This window comes from Canis aureus, chromosome 19 (genome assembly GCF_053574225.1).
Source record: "Canis aureus isolate CA01 chromosome 19, VMU_Caureus_v.1.0, whole genome shotgun sequence".
NCBI classification, from domain to species: Eukaryota; Metazoa; Chordata; class Mammalia; order Carnivora; family Canidae; genus Canis; species Canis aureus.
This window is the reverse complement of record NC_135629.1, coordinates 43,416,476-43,437,462: the sequence shown is the minus strand read 5'-3', so window position 1 is coordinate 43,437,462 and position 20,987 is coordinate 43,416,476. Positions and strand designations below refer to the sequence as shown.

At 44.5% G+C, this 20,987-nt stretch overlaps 2 protein-coding genes across 5 annotated transcripts in view; one reads left to right on the top strand and one right to left on the bottom strand.

Moving 5' to 3' along the window:
- Positions 1 to 464: 464 nt before the first annotated feature.
- CCRL2 (C-C motif chemokine receptor like 2) lies at positions 465 to 3,892 on the top strand. 4 transcript variants are annotated; one of them, XM_077857458.1, is made up of 4 exons: positions 465 to 598; positions 975 to 1,089; positions 2,099 to 2,215; positions 2,738 to 3,892. In XM_077857458.1, exon 4 carries the CDS (start codon positions 2,797 to 2,799, stop codon positions 3,844 to 3,846), a length of 1,050 nt encoding a protein of 349 aa, XP_077713584.1. In that variant the 5' UTR covers positions 465 to 598; positions 975 to 1,089; positions 2,099 to 2,215; positions 2,738 to 2,796; the 3' UTR covers positions 3,847 to 3,892. The 4 variants fall into 4 exon arrangements, with proteins under 4 accessions (XP_077713584.1, XP_077713583.1, XP_077713585.1 ...); XM_077857457.1 differs by lacking the exons at positions 465 to 598; positions 975 to 1,089 and having other exon boundaries at positions 1,814 to 2,215; XM_077857459.1 differs by lacking the exons at positions 465 to 598; positions 975 to 1,089; positions 2,099 to 2,215 and adding an exon at positions 2,253 to 2,345.
- Positions 3,893 to 11,105: 7,213 nt separating this feature from the next.
- LTF (lactotransferrin) overlaps positions 11,106 to 20,987 on the bottom strand; it is a 31,132-nt gene continuing 21,250 nt past the window's right edge. The window contains exons 14-17 of the mRNA XM_077859161.1: positions 15,958 to 16,025; positions 13,836 to 14,020; positions 12,740 to 12,929; positions 11,106 to 11,321 (exon numbers count right to left, since the gene is read on the bottom strand). Coding sequence (XP_077715287.1) covers positions 11,287 to 11,321; positions 12,740 to 12,929; positions 13,836 to 14,020; positions 15,958 to 16,025 — 478 coding nt within the window. The 3' untranslated portion in view covers positions 11,106 to 11,286. The remainder of the gene's footprint in view (positions 11,322 to 12,739; positions 12,930 to 13,835; positions 14,021 to 15,957; positions 16,026 to 20,987) is intronic.

Sequence of the window (20,987 nt, the reverse complement as noted above, 5' to 3'; positions counted from 1 at the left end):
CTTGGAGAACTAATACATAATATAGTGATTATTGGCAACAAAACTGGATTATAAACATCAAACTTGCTGGCAGGATTAGGTCTTAATTGTTCCCACTACTAGAAGAAACAATAGTTACATGGTGGGACAGAGGTGTGAGCCAACCTGGGGATGGCGATCATTTTGCAATATAAACATATCAAATCAATACCCTGTACACCTCAAACTTACACAATGGTGTATGTTAATTATATCTCAATTAAAAAGGAGGGGGGAGAAGAACCCCATGGCCTGAGGCTGGATAAGCAGAATGTTGGGAATCCAGCCAAAATAAAATAATACTGAAAGTGAAGACTGCTAATATCAGGAAGTTAGGGTGGTCCCAAACTTCCAGTGTTTTTCCTGGGGAACTTCAAATTTCACATAATTCTGTGACATCCTTGACGTCCTGCTTACTGGTGTTTTGCTCTATTTAACCATGTAGTGTGTGGGCGTATATCCATGAGGTTTTTCATGTTTCTGAGTTGAGTTGACTCCCCCTCCTTGCCCGGCACAGACCAGTGAGCAGCTGACAATAAGACATGAGCATTATGGAGCCTTGATGGCTTACTCACTCAAGGTCCTGGGGAGGGACAGGGGAGGTGGGGAGGGTGCTGGTGTGGCTCCAAATAGCCCAGCTGGAGGTAGAGCCCCAAGAGGGCGGTCCACGGCCTGGTCCCAGGACTGTGCTGCCATCAGTGGCAGTGACCCCCACTCACTCACAGAAGTTGGTGCAGGGGGTGGGGGTGGCGGCGGGAATGCGGGTGGGGGGTGGGGGTAGTCCTTGCTGGGAAGTGTGCAGAGCCCAGGTTCCCACCAATGCCAAGCCCTCGACGGGTACAGAGGAGGAACTCATCTTTGAGTTAAATTTAATGCTCAACCGCATATTCATCTGGGCCGTTTTATGTTTGTCTTGCCTTTCTTTTAATAGTTTGTTTCTATTTTCATCTTCACAGGTCCACACTCTGAGTTGAAGGCTACCTCAGACACATCTCCGGAATTCATTAACAGGATGTCCTTTAACCAACTAAATGAGTGCGAAACCGCTGTGTAGGGGGTACCCCAAATGAGGTCAGTCACAGGGCCAGGGAGTGCATCGGGAGAAGTTCACATGGACTTTCCAGCCGTTTTGTGTTCCTCTTCTTCATTTATCCTTCTTCCAAGCTGCCCCCCACCCCAGCCTCCCCCTCACCACCACCCACTGCATCCTCTCCTGGAACCCTGAAATCTGGATTTCTCCACTTCCTTTCTCTCGTGCTCCCTCTCCTAACAGAGTCATGGGCTGGCGGGTTCCCCCACAGGCTCTGTCACCCAGACTTGATGCCCCCCACCAACCCCATGGAATTTCCTGGAATCTTCTCAGAGCAGGGTCAGTGCCTCACAGCTTGCCTAACTCCTGGCTTTCCTCACTGTTTTCTCCAAATCCCATGCAGCCACCGCCCCCCTGCTCCTCACTGGTACTGAGCATCTCTGCTCCAGCCCCTTCCCCAAGTGACACCACTCTGTGGCTTCCTTGGTCCCCAGATCCTCTCTTGGGAAACCCACCCACACCCCTCCCCCCAGCCACAGCACAGTGTCCCTTAACAGTGATGGGGAGAAGAGGAGCTCATGCCACTCACTGTGGTTCTCCCTGAGCTTTCTAGATGCCCTACTGGATGTAGGGAGGGAGGAGCCACTGTAGGGAGCTCCCGGCTCTGGGGTCTGGACACAGGGCTACCGCACAGGATGCTTCCTCCTCGGCTGCTGGCTGCCACCTACTCAGACATGCCCTGCTGTCATCCTAACTCATATCACTGGAGAGCAGTAGCAACTCAGTTCCCTTATCTGGAGCAGCCAGGAAGACGCCTGTCACCAGGCCAGGGCTGAGGGTAGAGGGAGGGGGACGATCAAAGGCCGGGTCCTGGGGAAACCAGGGGGAGCAAGGGACTTCCTGCTTTCCTCAATCACTTGAGAAACACTGTAGGGGTCCAGAGGAGCTTTCAAGTTGCTTTCTTTGGGTTATTCCTTGACGACACTGAGACCAGTGACTTGTGGTATAAAGGTCCCACGAGAGAAACAGTGGCTTCTCTTGCCCCTAAAGGTCAAGATCGGCTTCTCAGAAGAAAGGCGGTCTCTCAGCAGCCCCAGACTATTCCCACAGCTGCTTGGATGGTGGCTCAGGAGGCAGTGCCCTGTCCCCCTGGAACTCTGTCAAGTGGTAAGTCATCTGTGTATTTAACCAGTGGAGTCCATGTTGATGCTCGGGATGGTTTCACTTTTGCAAATCTTTGTTTCTGTCCTTCGAGAGAAGAACACAGCCAGCCTGTCACAGGAAGCTATTTCTCAGGGTGAGCAGACTTTTCAAATGCAGAAATTAGGACCGATACTGATTTCATGACACAGTACTTGGCTCTCTTCGATGGTGTGTTTCCTTAAATATTATGTTCGGATAGTCACGGCTTGTTTCCACCAGGAGAACTAAAGTTCTGTAAAGAAGTAGAATGCTTACTTTTTTTTTTTTTTTTTATCTGCCCTGTGGTGTTAGCACACTGCTCAAGTATGACGTGAGGGCATAACAAACAGGTCAATTATAGTAGCCGCTCTCAGCAGGTGCAGATGCCTCAGAGAAATGTTTACTTTCAATCTTCCAAGATGTAGACCTATTCTGGGTAAAATGAAGTACCAGTAAAGGGAGAGGATGGCTGCATGGACACTAACCCAATTTTTTTTCCCCCTCCAGGACCACCCAGCCGTATGAAGAGGAAATAATCCTTGGCTTCTCCACAGGGCAGCCTGAAGATGGATAATTACGTGACAGCCCCAGAGGATGACTATGACGTCCTCATAGAGGATGATCTGAATAACGATGAAATAAAACTGTGCCACCTGTACGAAACCAAGATCCTGTCAACCCGGGTGTTGCCGCAGCTCTACGCCACCGTGTTCCTGGCTGGTCTCCTGGGCAGTCTCTTGGTTGTGCTCATCCTGGTAAAACATAAAGGACTCAAGCACATGGGAAATATCTATTTCCTAAACTTGGCAGTTTCAAATTTGTGTTTCTTGCTTGCCCTGCCATTCTGGGCCTATGCTGCGATGCATGGGGAGGTTCTCGGCAACTCCATGTGTAAAATTCTAGTCATACTTTACTCCATAGGCCTGTACAGTGAGGCTTTCTTCAATATCCTCCTGACTGTGCAAAGGTACCTAGTGTTTATCAACGTGAACTTTCCCTCGACCACGAGGGCAATGCACTGGGGCATCATCTCGAGTGTTCTGGCATGGGTCTTAGCCACTCTGGTCATTTTGCCTGAATCCATGTTTTACAAACCTCAGATGGAAAGCCAGAAATACAAGTGTTCCATTAGCAGACCTCACTTCCTGCCGGCTGAAGAGACATTCTGGAAGTATTTTCTCACCTTAAAGATGAACATTTTGGGATTTCTTTTCCCACTGTGCATTTTTGTATTTTGCTACGCGCGAATGAGAAGAATACTAAGGTCTGGAGAGAGGGGGAATGGCCTTCACCAGCTGGTTTTCGCCATAATGGCTGTCTTCCTTCTGATGTGGGGACCCTACAATATTGCACTTTTCCTGTCCACTTTCAAGGAATATTTCTCTCTGCACGACTGTAAGAGCAACTACAACCTGGACAAAAGCGTTCAGATCCTTAGAATTTTCGCGACCACCCACTGCTGCGTCAACCCCCTCCTCCACGTGTTCCTCGACACCACGTTCAGAAGACACCTTCGCCGCCTTTGCTCTGTGCATGACAGCAGTCTGCTCCAGTCCACTGAGGAATCTGCACGAGCTGCACCAAGGGAAGAACGTGACCATTCTACCAAAGTGTAAACTAGCTTCTGTCAAAGGCAGAATAAATATTGATTTTTGTATCATTGCATTGTTTTGTGTAATCTTTTTACACACTTTTGTATATAAAAATAGGTTATGGGAAGAAAAGCGAGGTGGTGAACAAGCATTTTCCAAGCTCTGAGTCTGTCTCAAGTGTTGTGCGAGGCTCTTTGCAAACCTGAGCCCCTTTGCGCCTCAATACTTGACCGTGGGTTTGGGTGGAATTTGTCTCATTCTGCTAAGGGGGATACTAAGGCTCAGACATTTGTCTAGGCTCACACAGCTAGAAAGTGGCAGGACTGGGGCCCAAACGTGAGTGCCATTCACTCCAGAGCTAACACACCAAACTTCCAAAAACTGGGCAAGGAAACACAAAAATTAATATGTACTCTTAAAACCAATAAGACCACATTCCAAACTAGAAGCAACCTATTCATATAGAAGTAATTGTTCAGGCACATTTTCTTGCAGGTAATTGAAAGAACTGGCAGGCTGGAAGCTATGGGTAAAGAGGTAAAAATGACATGCTCTGTGGAATTTGCTAAGTCTCCTTGGCTACTTGCTACATGAATAGTCTGCATAAAATAACTCCAGGCAAGAATATTTTCAAAGGAATTGAAAAAAAACACTAATTCAGTATAATCTGAAGTGGAATCTGCTAAAATGAGTTGTAACTGATGGGGGTTAAAATATGTGTTGAGCAGGAAAAGGCTTAGTTGGGAAAATTTACAAAATTTGTGAAAATGGATAAGTCAGTGGTTATTCATTATTGATACTGCGTGGAAAATTTTGGAATTTACGATGTGCATTAAACTGGTAGCGTCAACAATGAGTTTTATGTGCTGCCACAGACTTAACCATCATTAGTTCTATGGATTTCTTTCAGAAATTAAAATTGAGGGGCACCTGGGTGGCTCAGCTGGTTGAGCGTCTGTCTTCGGTTCAGATCATGATCTCGGGGGTCTTGGGATCAAGTCCCACATCTGGCTCCATGCTCAGTGAGGCATCTGCTTCTCCTTCTCCCTTTGCCCTTCCTTCCTTTCTCTCTCTCTTTCTTTCTCTCTCTCTAATAAGTCATTAAAAAATCAATAAAATCTTAAAAAAAAAGAAAAGTTGAATAACCTGATTCACTTTATGACACAGCAATTTAATGGTGTAGCAGTGGCAGGGACTCCATGGAAATTGTCCTGAACAAGAAGGACTGTCAATATCTATTATATAGAACACTGAACAGATTTCAAAATTAAATTCATATGTTTCTTAATAAACTCAACCTAACATTACAGGGCAAAATAGCACTTACATATGAAACATATTGTGTAGTCGAGTCACTTGACAACTCTTGTTTGGATCACAAGAAATGTCAAGCCTCTTTATACACTTCCCATGTGCTATGTCAAAAGTAGGATTGGACCTAGAGGGTGTTCTGCTAAGTGAAATAAGTCAGACTGAGACAAATGTCATAGGATCTCACTCACATGTAAAATCTAAAACCAAGCGAAGGAATAAACAAACCAAAATAAGAATCGGAACTATAAACTCAGAAAACAAACTGATGGCTGCAGAGGGGAAGGGGGAGGGGAATGGGTAAACTGGGTGAAGGGAAGTGAGAGATAGAGGCTTCTAGTTACGGAATGAATAAGTCAGGGGAATAGAAGGCACAGCATAGGGAACATAGTCGATGATATTGCAATAGTGTTTGGTGACAGATGGTAGCTCCACTTGTTGTGGGCACAGCATAAGGTGTAGAGAAGTTGAATCACTATGTTCTACACCTAAAACTGATGTAACATTTTGTGTCAACTATACGCAGATAAAAACATTTTAATAAATAAAAATTAAGAAGTAAAGGTCCAAAAAAATGTATACCCTACATTAAAACTGTGCTGCTCCCATGGCCTCTGGGTGGCTCAGTTGGTTGAATGTCTGACTCTTGGTCTCATCTCAGGTTTTGATCTTAGGACTATGGGTTTGGGCTCCACATTGGGATAAATAACTCTACGGCTGGATAATATTTTCACTTTTTTTTTTTTTTAAGTAGGCTCCATGCCCAGCGCAGAGCCTAGTGTGGGGCCTGAACTCATAACCCTAAGATCAAGACCTGAGCTGAGTTAGAGAGTCAGATGCTTAACCTACTGCACCGCCAAGGCACCCCAGCTGGATTTTCTTTTTTTAAGTTAAGTAGCAGGAGTGCCTGGGTGGCTCAGTTGGTTGAGTTTCTGCCTTTGGCTTGGGTCATCGTCTCGGGGTCCTGGGATTGAGCCCCATGTCAGATTCTCTGCTCAGCAGGGAGTCTGCTTCTCTCTCTCTCTCTCTCTCTCTCTCTCTCTTTCTTTGCCACTCCCCCTACTTGTGCTCTCTGCTCTCTCAAATGAATAAAATATTTTTTTAAAAAAATGTTAAGTTGCAGAAATGAGATCTCTGCTCTTATACAAACTTATATCAAACATGTTTTCTGGGGTGCCTGGGTGGCATTGTCAGTTAAGCACATGACCTGGTTTTGGCTCAGGTCATGATATCAGGGGCATGAGATGGAGTCTCCTTGGGATTCTCTCTCTCCTCTCCCTCTGCCCCTCCTGCTTGTGTTCTCTCTCTCTCTCTCTCATAAGTAAATAAGTCTTAAAAAACAAAAACATATTTTCTGAACTTGGTGATTTTCAGAACTTGACACAAGGACAAAAGAGATTTCCATATTTTTAAATCAATTTGTGCAACTGGAGAGCTTCCATCTTATCTCCAGTTGGAGGTGGTCTGAAATCTAATGGCATGCCATGCTAGAAGGTAAACATCAGGTGAAGAATCTAATAGGATTCTAGAAATGTCTTCTCAGTGATAAATATGCACTATGTATATGCTGGCAGACTGGTATCAGAGTTTGGCAGCACCTGTGTGAAAAGACATTTTCAAAGACAAATCATGTAAAATTTCTCTGTGGATCAGCTTTATGGGATGAACTTTTGCAATCCACTTTAATAATAGGGAATATCAGTTTTGAACCTCAATTAAACAAAAGTTACCCCCCTGACTTCCACTCTTCTCATTAGTAGACCTGTATCACACAAAAGAAACTGTACTGAAATTATGAGTTGATACACATACCATGCCACCACAACCCACAGCTTCCACCTTACTTCCTCCATTCCGTATTTCTTTCCTCCTCCTTTCCTTCATGGTAAACTCTAGATCCCAAAAACATCAACACATTTACTCATTTTCTCAATCACACATATACACAACAGTCTCCAGGGTTGCTACTCTCATAGTGCTTATAAACGGAAAGACAGATATAAGAAGGATAGGGAGGAGCACAAGTAGGGGAGGTGGCAAAGAGAGAGAGAGAGAGAAGCAGACTCCCTGCCGAGCAGAGAATCTGACATGGGGCTCAATCCCAGGACCCCGAGACGATGACCCAAGCCAAAGGCAGACACTCAAACCAGCCCTAAAGATGTAGCCTGGAGTGGGAGAGATGAAGCTGTCACTGGCCCCGGGAGAGTGATTGATGTTATGAGATTTATCAGCGGTCTTCCTGGAGGGTGTCTGAGCTCAGATGTGAGTGATTCCCCCACAGGAATCCTGCACCTGCTCCATCTTCTCTTTCTATGGGGTCTATGCAGGTGGAGGGCAGGCGGAGTCCTGATTATGACACATCAAGGAGGGACATACTGAGCCTGAAATCCAGCCTATGTACATGGCTGAGTGGGCCGAGCTCCCCAGCGGGGGCTGGGCACACTGTGGGAAAGGGGTACCTTTCCTGGGCTTCGTACAGAGGCCATGTATGGACAGCTCTCTGCTCAGGCACCATGAAATGCTCTACTATCACTGTTCTAATGCACTTTCCCTGCCATCACACTGTCCCCCTTCCTGTGTGTGGGCAGACGTTCATGGGAATCATTCTGCCACCAGGACAAACAGGAAAGGGGGTTGTCTCCCTCTGAGACCAAGCTCAGGGGCAGAGGGAATTCAAGGAAGTAAGCCAGGGACAGCCCCAAGTCAGTGCAGGACTGGAAGGTCTTGCCAGAGGGTGGAGAAGCAGAGAAGCAGACACAAGTGAAGACCATGCAGAATGCAAGGTCGAGAGCTTTCCCTGGAAGCCTGTGAGAAGCTAGGGCTTGGAGGAAGTGAAAGCAAGGACGCCAAACTGCGCCCTCACTCCATTCAGTGTGAAAAGAATGTGGGAGCCAAAGGTCGTGTGGCAGCCCAGGGCTTGCGCTACACAGAATGCACTGCCTGTGGGAGGAGAAAGAAGCATACGGGCAGTTACAGGACTGGGCAACACATTTCCCATTTCTGCAAGAATTCATGAGTACAAAGGTCTGAGATGGTTTACCACAGATATAGTTTCGGGGTTGGTTTGTCCCCAAAGATATGAGACACACAGAAAGAGGCATATTTCTCTAGTAGCTAAGACAAAATCCACAAACTGGTTCCTTCTCATGCCTGGAACCCTTGACCATCATCCCAGCCAAGCTGAAGCAGAGGAGATGTGCTATTTCTTCTTTTCCTCCATCTTGTCCCTGCCTTACCCCAGATTCTCCATACCCTCTATCTCTCTAGGGGTGATGCTGTTCTTTAAAACTCAAATAGCAGGCTGTGGTACCAGTTTCCTGCTCTGCAGAGGGCTCCGAGTCCTACTCAGCATTCCCACGGCCTCCCAGGGCCTCACCTGCTCACCACCTGTCACTCATATCCTTCTGCTGCCTCATTACTGATCTTCACCACCTGTCATTTCCAGAAGCTGTGATCTCTCCCCATATGCAGACACTGTCCTGGTGGGTGATGGCCAAGATGGATCAGTCCTCCATTCGTATCAGGCATCAGTGATTAAGGATCCTGGCCAGCAGAGACAGGAATTGTCTCTATGACTATATTCTTCTTTAGAACCTGACTGGCTGTGTTCCTGGGGCCCATGCATCCTCTCCGAGCAGATCTTTCACCTTCTCCACATTTCCTCACCTGTGGTTGACTCTAAGTTCCCCATTCACCCAGAAGAGTGGGTCAGCTCTATTGATTTGGTTTCAAAATCTCACTCTTAGGGTAGAGGGCTCACCTTTCTCAACCCCAATGGCCATGTGACACGATTTCCTAACATATCCTCTGCTTCCATCCTGAAATTCAGACTCCAGCCATTTATTTCATTCTTGCTCTAACACTGGAAATGACCTACTTTGGGCCATGGTGTTTCCAGCCCAGCAGGACTGTTGCTTCAGTTGGGAGGAGCAGGTTGGTGCTCATCCCACAACCATGGCATGGGTGGTGGTGATTTGCTTACCTTCTCTATTTTCATGACTATGAGCCTGATGTATAGATATTTATGTGTGTTCTGTTGACAACACTAAATTTCAGAAAAGAGAGACATAGGCTTAGGGTTGAAATAATGAAGGTAATGCCTCAGATCCAGAAGAGAAATAGTGTCCTATTGCCAAAATATTCACTGCTTCCTCCCACTGGGCCTCTCCCTGCAAGACATCATATGCCTGCCTTGTTGATGTCGTGGCCACTCAACTTACTCTGAGCAATGAAATGATGGGAATGGCAAAGCCATTGCCCCTACAGAAGCTTTAGAAGTTATTGTGAGGCATCTCCAATTCTCCTTTCTGTCTTCAGGCCAGCAGACCCCAGGTGGAGCCACTTGTTCAGCCCAGATCTCAGAACAAAGGTATGAGCTGAGCAAAAGAGCCACTGGTGCAAAGACATGGGTGTGAGACAAAAATAAGCACTTGTTGTGTAAGCTGCTAAGATTTCTATAGAACTTAGCATGAGCTGATGGATGCAGTGATGTTAGATTTTCTCATTTAATTTCAGCTAGAAAGGGGATTTCACTGGTGGGCTTTAATTTCACCTTCATATCTTATTTATACAAGAAAGTTCATACTGTTCAAATGTCATGCTTTGTGGGGCTGTTATTATAACTAATATGGCAACAGCATCAAATGTTGCTCACTGAATAACCTTCTCAGGCTACTGAGGATACACGGCATAACTGGGCCATAATTATAGTAGCAAAAAAAAAAGTGAGTTTTCATCCTAAGCTTAGGGGACCCTAATTCATGTCCTTTCAGAGCCCGGTGCAGGCAGCAGCAAAGCTACCTACCCACTGATGGTGGTCAACACTGCCACCCTTGTCTGACATCAGCCTTTGAAGGTACAGTCTTCCTCTGGTTGGCATGGGTTTACTTGTTGGGTCCAATGAGCCAAAGGAAAAACTGAAAGCCAGAAAATGACCCCTTCCCAGGGAAAAGTTAGCAATCTGAGAGAGCTGGTACCTAGCCACCCCTGAGCCCCACTTTCTGGAAGAAGGTCCACATTAGTAGCTGAGACCACATCATTTGGTTCTTTCATAGGTCAGAAGCAAAAGCCTGGAGAAGAAAGCCACAGGGAGCACACTGAAAGAACAAAGCATGGACCCTCCACAAGGCAGAGGAAGGCAGGCCAGAGAGGAGGATGAGTGGTATGAATGCTGAGGGAACGGGGTTCGAGAAGGAGTGAGAGGACCATGGGGTCAGGAGTGGCTACGGGCTCAGGGGAAGAGACCTGGAAACCCTGAGAAGCTGGCAGTTTGGGAGGGCATGGGTGTCCTTTTCCAGAGCCACTCAGGAGAGAGAACAGGTTAGAACCCAATCACAGTGAGGTGCACAGAGAATAGGAGAGTGGCCCGACTGCTTGCTGAAGGAATAGAGGGCAGCCCACCTGGCCCCTGCTCTCTAGAGCTGGGCTGAGGGAAGTGGGGGGGAGTGTAAATGAGTGAGTGGAGGTTAACCAGAGGGGGAGGGACAATAAAGCCAGTCAGAAGGCCAAGGGACAGAAGGTTGTCACCTCTCCCTATGATGCCTGTATTTGTACATTCACTGTACCTGATGCAATCTATTTAAGATACCAAATTCTCAAAAATCTTTGTGATACCCAGTTTCTTTCACCAATGCCTCAATTCCTGCTCCCTATCCCTCTCCCTGCCCTAGAAACACATGCACACAAAGCACATATACAAACACAGGCACACACGCGTACACGTGCACACACGCTTACACACCCACCCCAGCACACACAGCAACAACCATGTGAACAGCCATCCAGATGCCCTTGGGGTAACCAGATGCTGGGCCTGGTCTTTGCTTCTAGACAAGCAGGCACTGAACCCAAAGGGAAGAAAAGGAGCCCGACCTGGAAAGTGTGGAAGGAGAGATCCAGCTGTGCCAGTATCTGATCAGACACATGATTTCTATATAAAATTCTAGAAAAGATGAATGATGCTTTATAAGGAATGAAAATCGAAAGCCTTTCTCATTTTATTTATTGCAAGGATGACAGCAAGGAGCTGGGAAAGCAGTTGATTGGCCAGGAGGGGAGAAGGCCCAGTACCCCCAAGGGGGAGGCTGTAGGAGCAGTGAGGGGGAGGGGCCGAGGCACCTCTGGGGAAAAGGCCAGGCAGTCTTCTCATGTGTTTTATCTCCTCAGGAAGGCGCAGGCTTCCAGAAGCGCTGTGGGACACACCAAAGCAGGAGATTCAGAAACAGATTTCTCTTTTTTTACCCGAGTCGACCAAGGAGGGTACTAAAACACAGACTTTCCCCCTGCCTTCTCCCACCAACCCTTGGCCAGCCAGCTCTGTCCCCCACACCCTGAGCCACTTCCTGCCCTGGCCTTAGTGACACAAGATCCATCCCATTTGTCTCTAACTGAATCGACAGTCATACTCAAGTTCACAAGACATGAGTGGTCCTCTGACGTGAGCCATTCATCACCCTCGTCTTTATGCAAATCTGTCTGCAATGGTGTTCACTCAGTCATTCACTAGTACTCTGGGGCCTGCTTTGTGTGAGGTACTGTGCTAAGTGCCAGGGATTGAGCAGGGACAGAGGGACCCTGCCTTCAGCCAGCATGTACTCTGTGCAGTCCTGAGCTGGCTGCTCCCAAGAATAGCCCCACAGCCTCTTTCTCAAAGCCGAGTCCTAGGGCCACCCCATCACAATTCCCCAGATGCTGGTTGGTAAAGAGCAGTGACACTGTTGACATTTGAGACCTGGGAATTCTTTGTTGGCAGGGCTCTTCCATGCTTTATTTAGCAGCATCTCTGGCTTCTGCCCATAGACACCAGCTGCACCACTCACCCTTTCACACCCCCACCCCACCCCAGCAACTTATAAGAATCAAAAATACCTCCAAGCATTGCCGAATGTCCCCTGGGACAGTGGGGGACGGGAGGGGGGTCACTCCACCTAGCTGAGAACGACCAGTACAGAGATTTTTGGTGCCACCCCATCCCTGGACCACCACCAGGCCGACACCTCCAGCTGTCTGATGAGGTGCCAGGAATGGGACTCTGGGTGACCCCCATGCACAAGGGAGGCAATACACACTAAAATTTTAGATTAACCACCTGGAGCCTTACAACGCTCTGCAATATCTTATAAATGTTTTTAAAGGAGCAAATTATTTGTCAGTATACTTTCCTGGCTAAGATACTTTCTTGGAATTTGTACTCTCAATGGTTGGTATTTACGGTAACAGTCTAGAGACCAGAATTTGTCATTTCCGAACACATACGTGCATATATACACACAGACACACATATATATATACGTGTGTATATGTACGTATACCTACACAAGTATACCTACATGCAGATACACACACACTTCATTCTACTGAACAAAATGAATGATCCGTTTCTAAGAACCATGACAGGCACTCTCAGCATTATAAAAATTTAGCCTATCACCACTGCCTTATTTTTCTCTAAATTTTACACCTCATCACTGATGCTGTTGCTTCCTGAGGTGCAGGGATACACACTGCCTTAACATTTTTATTCCCATCTCCATTCCTAAAATGCTGTCTGGCCCTCCAGCCTCGCCACCCTCCACTCATGGTGGCTCCTCCAGGCTGTTGCACTTACGGGAGGCTGAACACTGTCTCAGATTAGCAACGGCCGTGACATAGGCTGATCCCAAATATTCTTCATATGTGTTTTTGCCTTGGAGTTTGGCCAGACACTCAGTGTTGTCATTGAACAGAAGATTTTTGGTTTCAGACTGGAACAAGCAAAACTCGCTTGGGCATTTGGTTCCATTTCTTCCAAACTGCATCTGTGATAAAAGGGCAGACAGTAAGCAAGTGGCCAAGGGAAACAGGAGAACGTTTAGGATTAGGAGAGGCCAAGGACCTCTCTTCCATCCAGGCTCAGGCCTGGGAAGCCTACAGAAGGAAAGGAGCTGAGTTCTGGAGCCCTTCTACCTCTTGGCTGAGCCCTCCCCTGCCGCATGTCCTCCCGTGGCCCCGGGGTGACAGACCCACCAGGCAGTGCCGGGGCCCCTCACTACTTCCGATCCCATCTTCCATCTTCCCTCCTTGTTCATCTGTGGCCTCTTCCTGTAGAACCTCTGCATGACTAGGTGATAGCTGAGAATTTCTGAGGTCTCCCCCAAAAGGTGGTCACCTACAGCATTCTGACAGGGCCAGCTCTCCCACACAGGCAGTCTGCATTGGAAATCTCTGCCATTGGTTAGGACATTGCCTCGGGAGGGTCACTTAGCCTCTCTTGGCCAAAGTTCCTTCTCCGTGCTCCGGGGCAAGAGCAACACACCTCAGCGATGAACCACCTCCTAGCAGCATGAGTGAGTGTGCCATAGCGAGGTTACTGTACCTATGATTACCATTCCAGGACCACTGTCTTTAAAGCACACCTGGACACCTGATGTTCTACTACCAAAGTAGAAGTTCCAAAACAGAATCACAGACTTTAAGGAAATTGCATGGTTTCTTTCAAACCGCTTCCCACAGATAGCCTTCAATCCACAGAAGTTCTGGGTTTGTTGTTTTAGAGATTACACATGTTCTCACTGAGACTCTGGGCAGCTCCTCAGCATGAAGCAAACGCTGTCACCACCAGCTTCAAGCAGAGGGACTGCAAAGAAGGGCTCTGGACAGACTGCTTCACCCAGCTCTGGGACCCGTGTGGTTAAGAGAGGGCAGGAGGCCCTCGTGATCCGCACCTGCTGGAGGAGCAGCACCTGCTTCAGGTGTTCGGCCTTTTCTTCCCGAGATACCACAGCATGGTTTGGAGCCATGGCCAGGTGACATCTCCGAGCCTCTGTCACAGGCTGCCGGGTGCCATCAAGACACAGCAGTTCAAAGTCCTCCAGCTTCAAATCCCTGGCCCATGGCTCAGGGTTCCCTCCTGGAGAGAGAAAAAAGAGGCAGCATTAGCCACAGGGCTGCCCCGCTTGGTCAAAGGTCTTTTCTGGGTGGGTCCGACGAGTCCCCTGGCCTCCTGAAACGGTCACGTGTGGGTCGCAGTGATGTGAGGTAGAGTGCAGGAAGCTTTGTCCGCACGAGCTATGCAAACTCCAAATACAGCAAGTGTCAGTGCTGCTTCCATACAAGGGGACAAGATTCGAGAATATAAAGGAGCGAAGCCCTGACACATTCTAACATTTTACAATGTGGATGAACTTTGAAAATGTGATGCTCAGTGAAAGAAGCCAGTCACAAAAGTTTATGTGGTTCCATTTATGTGAAATGTCCAGAATGGGCAAATCTACAGATACAGAAAATAGACTGGTGGTTGGCAGCTCTGGAGGAGTGGGGAAAGGCGCAGGGGTACTGTATGGGGGTGTGTGAGTGTTCTAGAATTGGACTGGTGGGTGTGGAGCTCCGTGAATGTGCTAGAGACCACGGAACTGCACACTTTGAATGGGTGAATTTTTATAGCATGAATTATATCTCAATAGAGTTGTTAGTTTTAGTTTTTGTTTTTTTGAGTTGTTAGTTTTTTAAAAGAGAAAGCCTTCCACCTGTACCGTATTTTCCAATGAGTTCCAGAAGAAGAATATCTGGTTTATGTTCAAGAAGAAATTGTTTTCTCCTTCCCTTCATATTCAAATGCTCTTAGTGTCTAACTAGAAAAAGAACGGGAACTTCTACAAGTTTATCAAATATGATCCATCAATTTAAAAAAATACAGTTGTGAAATCCCAAAGAAACCTATACTTAAATAGGTTTCTCTATTTAAGTCACTCTATGACATCACTCTAGGGGATCAAGATGAGTCATGATGAGTCCCAAGTAATGTACAGAACTATTGAATTGAATCAGTACACTGTACACCTGAAACTAATATCACACTGTGTGTTAATTATACTTCAATTTAAAAATATGACATCAAACTGATCCCTGGAGATCACCTAGATTAATGGTTCATAAATCTGAAACACAATTGTATGTATGTCTGTGTCTAAGCAAACACAGGTTCATTGTTTAGGTCCCTGCTTCTCTCCTTCTACCCTCCCCCCTCAAAACAAAAGCAAAAACACTTTATCTGTTCTCTCAGCTTTTGTCTATTTGATATTGAGATCATTCCAAATTTATAGGTCTGTCCTCAGTCCCTTTCCCAAGAGACGTGGGGAGAATCAGAAGGACGGAGGAGTGGCCATGACTTGGAGGAGGCAGTTCTTTCTCAGGGGGTGAAGTGGCAAGTCATCTGCTGGGGACCGTGGGGGCCAAGTGAGGACCGAGTGGGGGCTCAGGAGAAGGCTGCAGTTTGGAAGGCAATCAGATGGCTAGGGGTGCTGAAGTTAGCAATTATTATTCACCTTCCATTATATGTCTTTGCCTTTGGGGGCAAAGACTCTCAAGGAGTTTCCAGACTGCGAGCTCACATGGGTCCAAATGAAGGTCCTTACTTCCTTTCTTAAAACTATGGCACAGGAAAATAAATAAATAAATAAATAAATAAATAAATAAATAAATAAATAAAATAATAAATAAATAATAAATAAATAAATAAATGAATAAATAAAAAATAAAACTATGGCACAGGGAGATGTTGTGCTTCTGTGGTTAACTAGACAAAGCCAGGGAGATATTTGCTACTGAGTATGGCTGGTGTGTGTGTGTGTGTGTGTGTGTGTGAGAGAGAGAGAGAGAGAGAGAGAGAGAGAGGGAAGAGAGAAGAAATTTGGCTTCAAAATCAATGTCACACTCATAGACATACCATATGGCATAAGGAGGTAAAGAATTTTGGAAGTAACCTGATCCAAAGCCTAGAAAAGGTTATAACAGCTTCCCAATTGCAAATCTGAATACTGGGACATGAGAGGGAAACACTTCACTTACCGTTTGTGTTCTGCAAGATAGTGGAATCTCTCACAAATGCGACATCTCCAGCCTTCTCTGCCAGGCACCTAAAATGTTCCAGAATATAAACACATTGCCAGAGAAGAAAAACTATTAGGGTTTTCATAAATATTTGTAAGATGCATGCCAAAAACTAAAACATGGAAGTAAACACGGAACAGATAAAGGCAAATATTTCCAGGAACTTATGATTTAAAATGGTAGCTTGAACACATATGCTTGTGAGCCTTCTCTGCTTCTAGAATCCCAATAAAATGACATTACTGAGATTGTTGGGGTTTGGGGATTTTTTTTTTTTTACATTAGTGAGATATTTTTTAAGCCATAAACCATGAGCAAAAGGAGGGCAGGAGGAATAGAGTAAAGATACTGTGGACAATGTTTGCAAGGTGGAGAGCAAATCAATGAACAGGAATTGATCCAGCAGAGCAGAGACAGCTGTAACGTAAGCTGGAAGTGGGGCGAGCCCAGAAGGAAACTGATGTGCGCTGCAGAACTCCAGAAAGGCTTATTAGTTAGAAGTACTAGGCACCACTGAAAGTGGCTGAGACAGGAGGACTGGATAGAGTGTGTACAGACATGGCTTAGGTGCCCTCCTCTTCCATGCGGATGTAAAATGACTCCCCCCACACCCCAGCAGAAGACTGAAGGTTTGTTCACAAGAGATTGAACCTGAACAACATTAGAGACACAGAACCAAGCACAGTGGAGAGCAGAGGCCCAACAATATCAGAGTAGACTGAAAATCTATATTCCAGAAGGTTAAATCATAACCTCTTTCCCCCACGCAGCCTCCCAAGAAGCATACAAGATGATTCTTTCTTTGGAAAACCTGATCAATCCAAGAAAAATTCCTATAGATTCTCATATTTGGATGCCCCATAGTGAAATGACACACACCAATTGCCCCACAGGTGAGGCTCATAAGTCAAGATGTGGTACCTGACACAGAACAGTCAGCGCTAGTATTTCATTCTTAAATATGGACAAATGGCCAGAAACCACTGAATCCTTGAAGAAATGCTAGAAAAAATGTAGACTGAAAAAAATAGCTAATTATATTCATAATATACAGAGACAATACAGGAGACAAAATAAAACTTTTTAGACTATGATTAATATCATTAAGGAGATGAAAGAAAGTGCAGAACTCATAAAACAAGAATAAGCAGCTCTAAACAAAGGACCAGTCAGAAGACAAAGTGTTCTTAGAATGTAAAAAATCATCATCATAAAAATTCTAAAAAATGATATATGATTAAGCTAAGCAAATACCCCAGAAACTGGAAGATAACAAAAAGTAAATAATAAAAGATAAATAAGAAAATGAAATGATAATCCAAGAGTCTATAATTTAAGAACTAAAGTTTACAGAGAAATCAGAGAAAACAGGGTAGAAATTATCAAAGACATAATGATGTAAAATTTCCCAGAACAATTTGAGCTTCCAAATGAAACAGGCCCACCAAGTGCCCAATCCAAAGGATTAAAAGGAGACCCACATGAAGAAATAGAAGTATGAAGTTTCAGAACACTAGAGATTTTTAAAAATCGTTTTTTAAAAACTCAGAAACCTCTTAAGAAACTCATTTTCAAAGCATTTTACTTTTGATAAAACCCCAAATGAATTTTTCCTAAAGAGTATTTTTCATTCATTATTAAATCTCTGTAAATTGAGAGAAATATATATTTAAGAAGGAAGTATAGGTGTTTGATTTCTTTAATCCTTACAAAATATTCTTTGTGTCAACCTGTATATCTAAGACACTTTCTAAGCCTCCTGAACCTTATTCTCTCAGAATGAGGAAGTTACAAATAAATTGTTGAAAACTCAAAAATAATCTTTTTTCAAAAAAGGAACAGTCAGATACAAAGAATCAGGAATTCAAAGTGGTATCAGATTTCTCAACAGAAATTCCAGATCTAGAAGACAATGAACTAATGTTTTTTTTTTTTTTAATTTTTGAATTTAGTGTAACTTCTGTCTTTCTGTTACATTCTGGATAATTTTTTCACATATCTTCCTCAATTCTTTTTTTAGCTATGCCTAAGCTGTTTAACCGGTCAACTGCATAGTTGGTTTCAATTGCTATATTTTTTTCCTTTCCAGAAATTCTTATTCTTTTATAAAAATACTACCATATTGTTTCTGCTGGATGTTGCTTCTGATAACTTTTCCCCTGTGTATTTGGTTAATATTAGTTCCTTTTGACTATGTACTGCTCATTGTTATTGAGACCGGATTTTTGAGCAATCTTTGAGGCCTATCCTGAAGGTGCTGTCTTCCAGGCAAGTTTCTAGAGGGGCTGCTAGTTTGGGACCACTTTTAAAAATATTTATGAGGGGCACCTGGGTGACCCAGTTGGTTAAATGTCTGCCTTCAGCTCAGGTCATGATCCCGGAGTCCCAGGACCGAGCCCCGAGGTGGCGGATTCCCTGCTCATTGGGGGGGGTCTCCTTCTCCCTCTCCCTCTGTTCTTCCCCCACTCATGCTCTCTCTTCTCTCGCTCTCTCAAATACATAAATAAAATCTTTTTTTAAAATAATAAAAATATTTATGATTTGAGAATTTCTGGACCATTTTAGGGGATATGAGTTTGAGCTGCAAATCCATGCAGGAGGTAGCTCATGGATTCAGTTTCTCAGGGATGGTGTATATTCTTCTCCCTATTTTCCTCAGTATCCACCAACTTGATGCCCCCAGGAGTAGGTGGGGAAATTACTTCTGATTCATTACTCTCTGAAGGTGTATGTAACTTGTGTATTCAAGTGTGTCCTCAGGACAAAGTGAACACTTAGCTCTCTGAATTCCTATTCGCCCTCAATAATCTTACTCCTTTGTCATTTATTCGGTAGTCCTAAGAACGTGTGTATGTGTGTGCACCTGTGGACTAATTCAGCATTTTTGCTTGTTTTTAGTGAGAGAATTGGTCAAAATAGCTAACACTGTCATTTCCCAGATATGGAAAACCCAAAATCAAAATCTCTAGGGATGGAAAAAAAAATCTCTAGGGAGGGGCACCCTGGGTGGCTCAGCTGTTTAGCTCCATCTTTAGCCCAGGGTGTGATCCTGGAGACCCGGGATCGAGTCCCGCATCGGGCTCCCTGCATGGAGCCTGCTTCTCCCTCTGCCTCTCTCTGTCTCAGTGTCTCTCATGAATAAGTAAATAAAATCTTAAAAAAAAATTTTTTAATCTCTAGGGAGAATGTTTTTCGACCTACGCTTAGTTATCCAGCCCAACTGTAAATCATTTCAAAGGTAGTATAAAGACATCTTCAGGCAGGTAATACTCAAAAACCACCAAGGCCAATTCAGCCTTTCTCAAAAAGATGTGTTTTGTGCCAACAAAACCAAGAAAGTGAAAGATATGATATGCAGGAAACAGGCAATTTAACATGAAGTATGCAGAAGGGAAATCCCAGAATGACTGTCAAGGGGAATCCCAGACCACAGATGTGCAAGGGATCTAGAGAAGCATCTGATGAACCCATGTCAGCATTCACTCTGAGTATGTATCGTTAGCAGGTTTTCATTACTGGCTAGCAGTTTTGAGATGAATTACTGATTTCTTTTTTAAGCACAGAAAATTAAGAAAATAAAAAAATAAGACACCTACTAACTCTAGAGTAAACAAAAACTTTGTACCATAAGGGAAGTGCAATCTTATTATACACATATTTAATACAGGAATATTTACATATTCATAATAACGTAAGCACATATACGACATAAATTTGCTGAGTTTAAAAGCGGGTGAAATTCATAGTTGTGAGTAGAATAGACATAGGAGCAGCAGGAGAGGCTGGAATCTCTTCTTCCATAATGGAAAGTCAGTGGAAAATAGCTGAAAACTGAAAATTAAGAACCAGTAATATAAGATTGTTAGTTAGAAATACAGCAGTGATGGGAGTTCTGGTTCCAGCTTTCAGTTTAGACAAAAGACAAAGCATTTCCTTCTCATATAACAGGAATACTAAAGTGTGGTGTTTCCAATGAAATAATACTTTCCCAAAAGTTTAAAAGGAAAAGCACATGACTCCTCTGGGTTTTTATCACATATGTGTCTACTCAATATTTCTGAGCAGAATCACATCACAACTTTTCCATTTGCAAATCTTTAGTCTTTTTTTAAAATATTTTATTTATTTATTTATTTATTTGAGAGAAAGAGAGCATGAAAGAGCACAAGTAGGGTAAGGGCAGAGGGAGAAGCAGACTTCCTGCTGAGCAGGGAGCCTGATGCAGGGCTTGATCCCAGGACCTTGAGATCATGACCTGAGCCAAAGGCAGACACTTAACCCACTGAGCTGCCCAGGCACCCCAGGAAATCTTTAGTCTTTTAAAGATATTCTTATAAAGTCACAAAATATTTTTAGGAGTCACTCACACTATAGTAAAAGTTATGTCTATATCATCCCATCATTGGAGAGAAGGCTACTGTATTTATATATTAAGTTCAAAGACCCCGGTTGTCCACTGTCATTGTCAGATCCATGATGCCATCTTGTGGTCCAATATTTTTTTGCCTTTCCTTTTCTTTTCTTTTCTTTCTTTCTTTCTTTTTTTCTTTCTTTTTTTTTTTTTTTAGTAGACTCCATGTCCAACATGGAGCCCAATGCAGAGGTTAAATTCACCATTCTGAGATCAAGATCTGAGCTGAGATCAAGAGTCAGATGCTTAACAGACTGAACCACCCAGGTGCCCCAAGTGCAATATATTCTTGGTGAATAGAGAAAAAGGAATTAGAAAGGACCCCTGAGAAATGATCCCAGCATTTGTAGGAGCAGGGTGGTAACTGTGAATTGTGGATAGTTACTGTGGATCACTAAGTGGTTAGAACTGGTAAATTCCAAAAACTTATTTTTTGGTTTATCTTTCACTTTACTAGTGGAGAATAACACTGCAGTCTTGCTTTGTCTTTGCCATTTCTAAGGCTGAAATCAAAGAGAGAAGTGACGTGTGGGATGTAATGATAACCTAGACAAAGGTGATGGGGTAGGGGAGAGGG